The sequence below is a fragment of the Callithrix jacchus genome, chromosome 6, assembly GCF_049354715.1.
Source record: "Callithrix jacchus isolate 240 chromosome 6, calJac240_pri, whole genome shotgun sequence".
NCBI lineage: Eukaryota > Metazoa > Chordata > Mammalia > Primates > Cebidae > Callithrix > Callithrix jacchus.
Genome location: NC_133507.1, coordinates 94,658,341 through 94,672,592, shown reverse-complemented (window position 1 = coordinate 94,672,592; position 14,252 = coordinate 94,658,341). Strand labels below are relative to the sequence as shown.

Below are 14,252 nucleotides of genomic sequence, written 5' to 3'. Positions count from 1 at the left end.
TCTTGCAACTTTTCTGTAAGTTGGAAATTATTTCTAATTAAAAAGTTGTTTGGGTTGGACACAGTGGCTCATGCCTTGTAATCCAAGCACTTTGAGGATGAGGCTGATAAGATAGCTTGAGCTCAGGAGTTCAAGACCAGCTTGGGTAACATGGCAAAACTCTGCTCTGCAAAAAATACAAAACTTAGCTGGGTGTGGCGGCCTGCACCTGTAGTTCCAGTTACTTAGGAGACTTAGGTGGGAGGCTGGCTTGAGCCCAGGAGGCAGAGGTTGCAGTGAACTGAGATCATGCCACTGCACTCCAGCCTGGGCAACAGAGCCAGACTCTGTCTCAAAATAAATAAATAAAATAAAACGGGCTGGGTGTGGTAGCTCACGCCTGTAATTTCAGCACTTTGGGAGGCTGAGGCAGGTGGATCACCTGAGGTCAGGAGTTAAAGACCAGCCTGGCCAACACAGTGAAACCCCATCTCTACGAAAAATACAAGTATTAGCTGGCTGTAGTGGTGCACGACTGTGATCCAAGCTACTTGGGAGGCTGAGGCAGGAGAATTACTTGAACCTTGGTGGCAGAGGCTGCAGTGAGCTGAGACTGTGCCACTGCACTCCAGCCGGGGTAACAGATAAAAACTTCACTTCAAAAATAAATAAATAAAAAGAAAAGAAAAGGCTTTTTGGCCAGGGACTGTGGTTCACGCCTATATCCCCAACACTTTGGGAGGCTGAGGTGGGCAGATTGCTTGAGTTCAGGAGTTTGGGACCAACCTGAGCAACATGGCAAAATCCTGTTTCTACTGAAAATTCAAAAATTATCCATGCATTATCATGCACAACTATGGTCCCAGCTACTTGAGAGGCTGAGATGGGAGGACTGCATTAGCCCAGGAGGTCGAGGCTGCAGTGAGCCATGATCCTGCCATTGCAGGAAAGAGTGGGACTCTGTCTCAAATACAAAACAAGTTGGGTGTGGTGGCTGACACCTGTAATTCCAGTATTTTGGGAGGCCGAGGCAGGCAGATCACCTGAGGTCAGGAGTTAAAGACCAGCCTGGCCAACACAGTGAAACCCCATCTCTACTAAAAATACAAAAAATTAGCTGGGCATGGTGGCACACACTTGTAATCCCAGCTACTCAGGAGGCTAAGGCAGAAGAATCATTTGAACCTGGGAGGTGGAGGTTGCAGTGAACCGAGATCATGCCACTGCACTCCAACATGGGTGATAGAGTGTGACTCCGTCTCAAAACAAAACAAAAGAGTTTTGGTGGGACTTTGTCTCAAAAACAAAACAAAAAAATTTTTAAAAATCTCCTCAAATTGATCTTGTAAAGGTTTATATCTTGATCTGCTACTAAAGCTACTTTAATGAATCATGAACAAACATAAATTTATGAAAATCAGACAACTCTCAATTATCTGGTGGTTAAATATACGTCTCTATATTCTGAAGGAGACAGAAAACGGAAAAAAAAAAAACCAAAACCCAAACCAAACCAGGTGTGATGGCACAGACCTATAATCTCAGCTACTCAGGAGGGTTGAAGTGGTAAAATAGTTTAAAGCCAGTTCAAGACCAGCATGGGTCTTGAACTTGTTGCTGCAAAAAGACAAAAAAAAAAAAATAACGAGGCGTGGTGGTACACACCTGTAGTCTTAGCTACTTGGGAGGCTGGGGCAGGAGAACCATTGGAACCTAGGAGATTGAGGCTACAGTGAGCTATGATTGTGGCACTATACTCCAGCCTGAGTGACAGAGTGAGACTCTGTCTTTAAAAAAATAAATAAATAGGGCCGGGCACGGTGGCTCACGCCTGTAATCCCAGCACTTTGGGAGGCCGAGGCGGGTGGATCACGAGGTCAAGAGATCAAGACCATCCTGGTCTACATGGTGACCCGTCTCTTCTAAAAAAAAATACAAAAAATTAGCTGGGCATGGTGGCGCGTGCCTGTAATCCCAGCTACTCAGGAGGCTGAGGTAGGAGAATTGCCTGAACCCAGGAGGCGGAGGTTGTGGTGAGCCGAGATCGCGCCATTGCACTCCAGCCTGGGTAACAAGAGCGAAACTCCGCCTCAAAAATAAATAAATAAATAAAACCCCAAGCCCTCCAAACATTCACAAGGTGAAAGGCTGCTTTTATTTAGATAACAAAGTTCCATTGTAATAAATAGTTACACATTGTACCCAATAAAATGTAGAACCTCCATGCTCAGTGATTTAAAAAGTACAGCCTAAAATATTAGTTCCTACAAACTATCATTTTATAGTTCTGTGCACATCTGAGGTGCATTGTTAAATATTTAAGTCTAAGTACAAATAACTAACAATTAACATCAGAATCCAAGAAAATATACATTTTTTCACTCAACCTTAAAATTAAGAAAATAAAGGTAAAATACATTTAACAACTTGATAGGAAAAAATAGAAAGATAAATGACTCATGATTAAAAATTAAAAAAAAATCTCTTTTGCATCCCAGTTTTTTTCAAGGTGACTGAAAAAAATAAAATAAAAGCCCAACAAACAAAATAAGATATTGTATTAAAATCTTAAGAGTGTAGTTGAGGCCAGGCACAGTGGCTCACACCTACAAACCTGACACTTTGGGAGGCTGAGGCAGGTGGATCACTTCGGCAAGGAGTTCAAGACTAGCCTGGCCAACATGGTGAGACCTTGTCTCTACTAAAAATATAAAAAGTAGCCAGGCCTGGTGGTACATGTCTATAATCCCAGTTACTTGGGAAGCTGAGACGTAAGAATCGCTTGAACCTGGGAGGTGGAGGTTGCAGTAAGCCAAGACTGTACCACTGTACTCCAGCCCTGTCTCCAGTGAGACGCTGTTTAAAAAAAAAAAAAGGAAAAAGAAAAAAAGAAAAAGCATGGTTGAAAGTTACCTGTAACTTGTTTCCTTTTCTTTTGAGAAGGAAATACTAATAAAACCCAAAAACTTAATATTCTTCAACACAATTGAGTAGAATGGCAATTCAAATAACTTTGAGTTGCTTACTAAACCTTCTACCCAATCATGTGCTTCCCTGAGGGAAATCAAAGGCTAGTGGGCACACATGCACCAGCTGTTGAGCAGTGTATCCTCCAGCCTTGTCTCACTCAATATCTAAAACTGGAAATAAAAAAGGAAGCTTATGGGGTTACCTCATTACATTCATCCACAAGGATAAAGAAGAGATCAAATCGGGACATGATGGGAGCTGACAAATTTATATTCTGTTTCAATGATTTTGATCTGTCATAGTGTCCACTGATTGGGTTTGCTGCTGCCAAAATGGACGTCCGGGCGTTCAAAGTAGCCTGACCACAAAAGAAAGAATTTTGATAGGTTTAAAAAGACATCAGCCAATAATCATACAATGAAAATCAAAATAATGAGATATCCTTTTTCACATAAACAGGAACTCCTATGTGGTTTTGGTGTTATGATGTGTACACCATTCAGACATCAATTTGTTAGAAATTTATCTTACAGCTAAGTACAAGAAGATGTGTTCAAGGATGTTTACTACAATTTTGTTTGTAATACAAAACACTGAAAATGAACCAAATGCCACTCAACAGGAATCTAAAGAATCGAGCTGTGGCATATACAATTGAATATGGGACAGTAATAAAAAAACCGAAGTTGATTTACTATGTGCTGGTACAAAGATTGCCAAAATAAAATTATGAAGTTAACAGCAAAAATGAAACTTGATATTATGCTTATTTATGTAAAAAATAATCCTAAAAGGGGCACAAACTCAGAAGATGCCTTTTTTTCCCCTCCTCAAATTCCTTTTAACCCATTAGATACCTCTAAGTATCTACTGTTGCTTGCAGTTGCAAGGAAAGAGTTGTCTTTTCAATTTACAATTCTGTACTGCTTAAATTTTTCTTAACTACCTGAATCTGTAGCTTTTAAAGTTTAGGTTCTCCCTAGTGTTGGTTATACTATCATAGCTATTTTCATTTAAATAATCTGTTAATCAAAATAAATATATACGTATATAATCAATCTGTTGATTTTTGGTTATTTTTGTTATAATTGATGCCTACTTTATCAAAGAAAATAGAAGCTTTGTTCATGGACATTTTCCTCTACTCTCTACCACAGCAATACATTCACACAGTACTCTAAACAACATTTACAGTTTAAATAAATAATTCTCAAGGCTGTATTTTCCATTTTAATGAACAGCATTACATATTTAAGTAACGAATTTTATCCAGGTAAACTTCTCTAGTATTGCATTAATCTACAAGGCTATGGATGATATAGCAGAACAGAAGTAGACACACATACCTTCACTCCTGCTTTAGTAATGGATATCGTCTGCTGTTCCATAGCTTCGTGAATAGCAACTTGATCCCGCAAGTCCATCTTATCAAATTCATCAATACAACACACACCCTGTAACCAAACAAATCTACCCTAAGAAGCTGTCTTTCAGGCTGGGTGCAATGGCTCATACCTGTAATCCCAGCACTTTGGGAGGCCGAGGCAGGAGGATCACTTAATTAAGGCCAGGCATTTGAGGTTACAGTGAGCTATGATTGCCACTGGACTCTAGCTTGGGTGACAGAGTGAGACTCTGTCTCTTAAAAAACAACAGCCAGGCACAGTGGCTCATGCCTATATTCCCAGTACTTTGGGAGGCTGAGGAGGGCAGACCACCTGAGGTCAGGAGCTTGAGACTAGCCTGGCCAACACGGCGAAAACTGGCCAACATGGCGAAAACCCATCTCTACTAAAAATACAAAAATTAGCTGGCTTCATGACATACGCCTGTAGTCCCAGCTACTTGGAGGCTGAGGCAGGAGAATTGCTTGAACCCAGGGGGTGGAAGTTGTAGTGAGCTGAGACTGTTCCACTACTCCAGCCTATGTCTCAAAAAAACAAAGCAAAACAACAATAACAACTGCCTTTCAGATGGAAAATTACAAGTACCCTCACACAAAGTTTGCTATCACAGGACTCTTCTATTCTCCAAACAAGTATAAGATAGGTAAATGAGCATTCTTAATTCCCTTTTCTAAGGAAAATAATTCAACAGATCATACAGCTAGAAAGAACCATACAATTGACTTAAAACTAAGAGCATAACTAAAAATATACACTTACTATACTTTTACTCAACATCAAAACCTTGTGTCAACTCAGGATTGACTTTATACCTACGACTTATATACATCTACTGATCTAACTAGTCACAGCAACCACACATGCTCAGGACAGGTAACACACCTAGTCGAGAAGCTCAGAACATACCGTTCAATGATGACAATTTTAAATTCTAATTGAAGAAAACTATGAATTATTTACTAAAAAATGCTGGGCTTTTTTTTGTTTTGAGACAGAGTCTCGCTCTGTCACCCAGGCTGGAGTGCAGTAGTGCAATCTTGCTTCACTGCAGCTTCTGTCTCCCTAGCTCAAGTGATCCTCCAACCTCAGCCTCCTGAGTAGCTGGGACCACAGGCACCCGCCACCAAGCCTGGCTAATTTTTGTATTTTTAGTAGAGATGGGTTTCGCCATGTTGGCCAGGCTGATCTTGAACTCCTGACCTCAGGTGATCTGCCCACCTTGGCCTCCCAAAGTACTGGGACTACAGGTGTGAGCCACCATGGCTGGCTGAGAATGCTGTTTTTAAGGACATCTTTTTAATGGTAACTTATGGGACTTTACTGATAGAATACAGGGCATTCTGACTTCTTTATACTGAAGAGTGTAAAATGTTCTTACATTATCAGCCAACATCAAAGCTCCAGCCTCGATGACAAACTCATGAGATTCTTCATCTCTCACAACAGCTGCTGTTAAGCCAGCAGCACTGGATGCTTTGCCACTGGTATAGACAGCTCTGGGGCTGAACTCCTCCACGTGCCTGTTGAAGGTTAGCACATAAAGACTCATTAATAGGTGACTATACAGTACCCTCCCCAGGAAAATCAGCAGAAGAGTTTAAACTACTGAAGTAACATCTGAGAATGGCATTGAGTTTAAGCAATTCATAAAGACACATGCCACAGACTAAATGGGAAGGCTTATCTCCTTCCGCTTTGCTTTTTTTTTGAAATAAAGTCTGGCTCTGTCACCCAGGCTGGAGTGCAGTGGCACAATCTCAGCCCACTGCAACCTCCACCTCCCAGGTTCAAGCAATTCTCATGCCTCAGTCTCCCGAGTAGCTGGGATTACCAGCGTGTGCCACCATGCCTGGCTAAATTTTGTACTTTCAGTAAAGATGGGGTTTCACCATGTTGGCCAGGCTGGTCTAGAATTCTGGACCTCAAGTGATCCACTGCACCTGGCCTCCTTCACCTTTTCAAACAGACTTAAATCCATTCATGTTAAATGGAAGATGAAGTTAATACCTAATAAAAACATCAATTTAAAAAAAAAATTGAGACGAAGTCTTGCTCTGTCATCCAGGCTGGAGTGCAGTGGTGTCATCTCAGCTCGCTACAACCTCCACCACCCGGGTTCAAGTAATTTTCCTGCCTCAGCTTCCCGAGTATCTGGGATTACAGGTGCCTGCCACCCTGCCTGGCTAACTTTTGTATATACAGGCATGAGCCACCTTGCCCAGCCTAAAACATCAATTTTAAAAGAAGTCTTTAATAGTAATAAACAGCAACAATTATCTATCAGAAGGCCTTCCAATTAAAAATAAAACAGGGCCAGGCATGGTGGCTAACATTTGTAATTTCAGCACTTTGGGAGACCAAGGCAGGTGAATCGTCTAAGGTCAAGAGTTCAACAGGAGGGGACTCAAGATGGCGCTGTGAGAACAACCCAGGATTGGAGCCCGCGTTGAATTCGCAAACGGTGAGTCAGTGCTGCATTTCCAGACTGATCTTTGTTGCCCACAGAACGGGGAAACTCCCAAGTATAAAAAGACACGGGACGCCAGGCAGTAGGTCTGCCTGGCGAAGCCGGCAGCCGGGGCGGCGGCGGCCGGCCCTACCCAGCAATCCCCACAGGGCGCGCTTGTCCGGGTGCCTTGTTGAACCGGCAACCTGAGACTTGAGAGGGCTGGACTTGAGACTGAACGAGACTTGCACAGTAGCCCAGCCCAGGGGATTGCAGGGACAGATCGTTTGGGATACCCAGTGGGACGAACAAAACCGCGATTTCAAACTATCCCGGGCAGACGGTCCGAGACGCTCTGTGGGGGAGGGGCGTCCACCACTAAGGAGGCAACCTGCCCCAACTGATATACACGCCCACAGCTGAGGCAGCCAGCCGTTGCCGAGGCAACCCGCCCCAACTGAGATACACGCCCACTGCTGACGCAGCCAGCCGTTGCCGAGGCAACCCGTCCCTACTGAGATACACGCCCACTGCTGACGCAGCCTGCCGTTGCTGAGGCAACACGCTACAACGAAGAGACTCCGCCGCAGGGTGTGGCGGAGACCACAGCAGAGCCGGCAGGAACAGCGCGAATCACACAACAGCAGGGCGGAGCCTCGGCAGCCAAACAGTGGCTAGTCTGCCTTTGAGCTGGGCAGGACACCTGATCGGACATCCAAAAATAAAGCCCAAACCCCTCAACACAGAGCATTTGAGAAAAAAAAAAGGGTTGTTTAATGAGCTGTGTTGCAGCAGAATCAAACATAGCAGCCTAACAGCCCTGAATGAACAACAGAGTGCACAGCTCAGCAATTAAACCCCTATAAAGTACAAACTGTCTCCTCAAGCAGCTCCCTGACCCCTCTATAACCAAAAGACTGTCATTAGGCAGGCATCATCCTGGGACAAAGAGAGCAGAAAAAGAAACTGGTAGCATCCCTCGCTGTGCCACGGCTACTAGAGGTGCACCCCAGACAAGCAGGGTCTGGAGCGGACCTCAACAGTCGTACAGCGAAGGGGCTAGACTGGTAGAAGGAAAACCAAGCAACAGAAATACTTCATCATCAACATTCTGGGTGTCCACTCAGAGACCCAAACGAAAAGTCAGCAACTACGCAGACGACCAGCGGACAAATCCACAAAGATGGGAAGAAACCAGCGCAAAAAGGAGGAAAACACCCGAAACCAGAACACATCGCCTCCTAGAAAGGACCAAAACTCCTCACCAGCAAGGGAACAAAGCTGGACGGAGAATGACTGTGACGAAATGACGGAATTAGACTTCAGAAGATGGATAATGAGAAACTTTTGTGAGCTAAAAGATCATGTATTAAATCAATACAAAGAAACTAAGAACCTTGAAAAAAGATTTGAAAAAAGATTCGAGGAAATGATAACAAGAATGGATACCTTAGAGAGGAATATGAATGAATTAAAGGAGCTGAAAAACACAATACGAGAACTTCGCGAAGCAAACGCAAGTTTCAATAGCCAAATTGACCAAGCAGAAGAAAGAATATCTGAAGTCGAAGACCAACTCAATGAAATAAAACGAGAAACCAAGATCAGAGAAAAAAGCGCAAAAAGGAATGAACAAAGTCTCCAAGAAATGTGGGACTATGTGAAAAGACCTAACCTACGTTTGATAGGTGTACCAGAAGGGGACGAAGAGAATAAATCCCAGCTGGAAAATACTCTTCAGGACATCATCCAGGAAAATTTCCCCCACCTAGCAAGACAAGCCAACACTCAATTGCAGGAAATACAGAGAACACTACAAAGATATTCCGCAAGAAGAGCAACCCCAAGGCACATAATCGTCAGATTCAACAGGGTTGAAATAAAGGAGAGAATACTAAGGGCAGCCAGAGAGAAAGGTCGGGTCACCCACAAAGGGAAGCCCATCAGACTCACAGCAGATCTCCCGGCAGAAACACTACAAGCCAGAAGAGAGTGGGGGCCAATATTCAACATTCTTAAAGAAAAGAACTTTCAACCCAGAATTTCATATCCAGCCAAACTGAGCTTCAGAAGTGAAGGAAGAATAAAATCCTTTGCGAACAAGCAAGTACTCAGAGATTTTGTCACCACCAGGCCTGCTTTACAAGAGCTCCTAAAAGAGGCACTACACATAGAAAGGATCAATCAGTACCAGCCATTCCAAAATCACACTGAATGCTAAAGAGCTTCAACATAATGAAGAATCTACAACAACTAACAGGCAAAACAGCCACTTAGAATCAAAATGGCAGTATCAAATTCACACATAACAATATTAACCCTAAATGTAAATGGACTAAATGCACCAATCAAAAGACACAGACTGGCAAATTGGATAGAAATCCAAAACCCATCAGTGTGCTGTATCCAGGAAACCCATCTCACATGCAAGGATACACAAAGGCTCAAAATAAAGGGATGGAGGAAGATTTACCAAGCTAATGGAAAGCAAAAAAAAGCAGGAGTTGCAATTCTCATCTCTGATAAAATAGACTTTAAAGCAACAAAGATCAAAAGAGACAAAGAAGGCCATTACATAATGGTAAAAGGATCGATACAACAAGAAGAGCTAACGATCCTAAACATATATGGACCCAATGCAGGAGCACCCAGATACATAAGGCAAGTTCTTAATGACTTACAAAGAGACTTAGACTCCCACACAATAATAGTGGGAGACTTTAACACTCCACTGTCAATACTAGACAGATCAACCAGACAGAAAATCAACAAGGATACCCAGGGCTTGAACTCAGACCTGGAGCAAGCAAACCTGGTGGACATTTACAGAACTCTCCACCCCAAATCCACAGAATACACATTCTTCTCAGCACCACATCACACCTACTCTAAAATTGACCACATAATTGCAAGTAAAGCACTGCTCAACAAATGCAAAACAACTGAAATCATAACAAACAGCCTCTCAGACCACAGTGCAATCAAGTTAGAACTCAGAATTCAGAAACCAACCCAGAACCGCACAGCTTCATGGAAACTGAACAACTGGCTCTTGAATGTTGACTGGGTAAACAATGAAATGAAGGCAGAAATAAAGAAGTTCTTCGAAACCAATGAGAATGAAGACACAACGTGCCAGAACCTCTGGGACACATTTAAAGCAGTCTCTAGAGTAAAGTATATAGCAATAAGTGCCCATATGAGGAGAATGGAGAGATCCAAAATTGACACCCTATCGTCAAAATTGAAAGAGCTAGAGGAGCAAGATCAAAAAAACTCAAAACCCAGCAGAAGACAAGAAATTACTAAGATCAGAGCTGAGCTGAAGGAGATTGAGACACGAAAAACCCTTCAAAAAATCAATAAATCCAAGAGCTCGTTTTTTGAAAAGATCAACAAAATAGACAGACCACTAGCCAGACTGATTAAAAATAAAAGAGAGAACAACCAAATAGATGCAATAAAAAATGATAAAGGGGAAATCACCACAGATTCCACAGAAATTCAAACCATCATCAGAGAATATTACAAACAACTCTATGCGCATAAACTAGTAAACCTGGAAGAAATGGATAAATTCCTGGACTCCTGTGTCCTCCCAAGCCTAAACCAGGAGGAAGCTGAAACTATGAATAGACCAATAACAAGGTCTGAAGTTGAGGCAGCAATTAAGAGCCTACCTCACAAAAAAAGCCCAGGTCCAGATGGGTTCACAGCCGAATTCTACCAGACACACAAGGAGGAGCTGGTACCATTCCTTCTAAAACTATTTCAAACAATCCAAAAAGAGGGAATCCTTCCCAAATCATTTTATGAGACCAACATCATCCTGATACCAAAACCCGGCAGAGACCCAACGAGAAAAGAAAACTTCAGGCCAATATCCATGATGAACATAGATGCAAAAATCTTCAATAAAATATTGGCAAGCCAATTGCAACAGCAAATCAAAAAACTTATTCATCATGATCAAGTAGGATTCATCCCAGGGATGCAAGGCTGGTTCAACATACGCAAGTCTATCAACATAATTCACCACATAAACAGAACCAAAAACAAAAACCACATGATTATCTCAATTGACGCAGAGAAGGCATTTGACAAAATTCAACAGCCCTTTATGCTAAAAACCCTCAATAAACTCGGTATCGATGGAACGTATCTCAAAGTAATAAAAGCTATTTATGACAAACCAACAGCCAATATCATACTGAATGGGCAAAAACTGGAAGCATTCCCTTTGAAATCTGGTACTAGACAAGGATGCCCTCTCTCACCACTCCTATTCAATATAGTACTGGAAGTTCTAGCCAGAGCAATCAGGCAAGAAAAAGAAATAAAGGGTATTCAAATAGGAAAGGAGGAAGCCAAATTGTCTCTATTTGCAGACGACATGATAGTATACCTAGAAGACCCCATCGCCTCAGCCCAAAAACTCCTGAAACTGATAAACAACTTCAGCAAAGTCTCAGGATATAAAATCAATGTGCAAAAATCACAAGCATTCGTCTACACCAATAACAGACTTAAAGAAAGCCAAATCAAGAGCGAACTGCCATTCGCAATTGCTACAAAAAGAATAAAATACCTTGGAATACAACTCACAAGGAACGTAAGGGACCTCTTCAAGGAGAACTACAAACCACTGCTCAACAAAATCAGAGAGGACACAAACAGATGGAGAAACATTCCATGTTCATGGTTAGGAAGAATTAATATCGTGAAAATGGCTATACTGCCCAAAGTAATTTACAGAATCAACGCTATCCCCATCAAGCTACCATTGACTTTCTTCACAGAACTGGAAAAAACCACCATGAACTTCATATGGAACCAAAAGAGAGCCCGCATAGCCAAGTCAATTCTAAGCAAAAAGAACACAGCGGGGGGCATCACACTACCGGATTTCAAACTATACTACAAGGCTACAGTAATCAAAACAGCATGGTACTGGTACCAAAACAGAGATATAGACCAATGGAACAAAACAGAGGCACCGGAGGCAACACAACATACATACAACTATACAATCTTTGATAAACCTGACCAAAACAAGCAATGGGGCAAGGATTCCATGTTTAACAAATGGTGTTGGGAAAACTGGCTAGCCATGTGCAGAAAGCAGAAACTGGACCCCTTCCTGACACCTTACACTAAAATTAACTCCAGATGGATTAAAGACTTAAACATAAGACCTGGCACCATAAAAACCCTAGAAGGAAATCTAGGCAAAACTATCCAGGACATAGGAGTAGGCAAGGACTTCATGAACAAAACACCAAGAGCATTGGCAACAAAAGCCAAAATAGACAAATGGGACCTAATGAAACTCCACAGCTTCTGCACGGCAAAAGAAACAGTCACTAGGGTGGATCGGCAACCAACAGAATGGGAAAAAATTTTCGCAGTCTACCCATCTGACAAAGGGCTGATATCCAGAATTTACAAACAACTCAAGCAGATTTACAGGAAAAAAACAAACAAGCCCATTCAAAAGTGGGCAAAGGATATGAACAGATACTTTACGAAAGAAGACATATATGAGGCCAACAATCATATGAAAAAATGCTCATCGTCACTGGTCATCAGAGAGATGCAAATCAAAACCACATTGAGATACCATCTCACGCCAGTTAGAATGGCGATCATTAAAAAATCTGGAGACAACAGATGCTGGAGAGGATGTGGAGAAATAGGAACACTTTTACACTGTTGGTGGGAGTGTAAATTAGTTCAACCATTGTGGAAGACAGTGTGGCGATTCCTCAAGGCCTTAGAAATAGAAATTCCATTTGACCCAGCAATCCCATTACTGGGTATATATCCAAAAGACTATAAATCGTTCTACTATAAGGACACATGTACACGAATGTTCATTGCAGCACTGTTTACAATAGCAAAGACCTGGAATCAACCCAAATGCCCATTGATAATAGACTGGATTGGAAAAATGTGGCACATATACACCATGGAATATTATGCAGCAATCAGAAATGATGAGTTCGTGTCGTTTGTAGGGACATGGATGAATCTGGAAAACATCATCCTCAGCAAACTGACACAAGAACAGAAAATGAAACACCGCATATTCTCACTCATAGGTGGGTGATGAAAAAAGAGAACACATGGACACAGAAAGGGGAGTACTAAACACTGGGGTTTATTGGGGGGAAAAGGGGAGGGCCAGTGGGAGGGGGAGGTGGGGAGGGATAGCCTGGGGAGAAATGCCAAATGTGGGTGAAGGGGAGAAGAAAAGCAAAGCACACTGCCATGTGTGTACCTACGCAACTGTCTTGCATGCTCTGCTCATGTACCCCAAAACCTATAATCCAATAAAAAATTAAAAAAAAAAAAAAAAAAAAAAAAGAGTTCAACACAAGCCTGGCCAACATGGTGAAACCCCATTTCTATTAAAAATACAAAAGTTAGCTGGGTATGGTGACAGGTGCCTGTAATCCCAGCTACTTGGGAGCAGAGGCAGGAAAATCACTACCTGGGAAGCGGAGGTTGCAGTAAGCTAAGATCACACCACTGCACTCCAGCGTAAGTGACAAGAGTGAGATTCTGTATCAAAGAAACAAACCAAACCAAAACAAAACAAAACTAGATGCAGGGCTTATTCCAGAACTGCAAGATTGATTTAACAGCTGAAAATCAATTAACAGGCTAAATTAATAAGAGAACTACATGACCATCTAAACAGATGTAGAAAAAGCATATGACAAAACCTAACACCCTTTCATTATAAAAACCAAACAAACCAGGAATAGACAAGATTTTCCTAAGCCTAATAAATAAAGGGTTTTTTCTTTAATCTGATAAAGGACATCTATGAAAACCCACAGATAACATCATATTTAAAGGTGAAAGGCTGAAGGTTTTACCCCTAATATCAGGAACAAAACATGGATGTCTGCTGTTGCCACTTCTATTCAATATTATACTGATGACTCTAATCAAGGACAATTAGGCAAGGAAAAAAGGCAGCCAGACTGAATACTCCAACTATTATTATATACACACCTTATAAATAGAAAATGCTATGGAATTCACTAAGACTGTCCCATACCACATGATACTGTTGCCAGAGACAACACTGTAGTATATCTTTATTTTTTTGAGAGAGAGAGAATGAAAAGGAAAAAAAAAATCCCTAGCAACATAGAACTACTATCTTAAAATCGAAAACTCAGTTCGTGATATGTTCAAAAGAAATATTTAATCATAAAACTTCAAACCAACTAAAAATGTTCAATATTCTAAAACAGTACTATGTTACACATTTCCAAAACAAATAAAAGGCAGCTTGATGTATTATGAAGTAGACATTTTGCAGGCCACTTTATCGAATTTTAGTATTCATGGTTCAGTGTCATCTTTGACCTACAACAAAGAGGACAAATTTCTCACTTGGAGAGGTTTTGACTCCGTGAAAAAGAGGGTAATACACA

General features: G+C 41.7%; 1 protein-coding gene across 1 annotated transcript in view; it reads right to left on the bottom strand.

Moving 5' to 3' along the window:
* MCM6 (minichromosome maintenance complex component 6) overlaps positions 1-14,252 on the bottom strand; it is a 42,810-nt gene that overhangs the window by 13,662 nt on the left and 14,896 nt on the right. The window contains exons 9-11 of the mRNA XM_002749478.4: positions 5,734-5,875; positions 4,296-4,403; positions 3,152-3,307 (exon numbers count right to left, since the gene is read on the bottom strand). Coding sequence (XP_002749524.2) covers positions 3,152-3,307; positions 4,296-4,403; positions 5,734-5,875 — 406 coding nt within the window. The remainder of the gene's footprint in view (positions 1-3,151; positions 3,308-4,295; positions 4,404-5,733; positions 5,876-14,252) is intronic.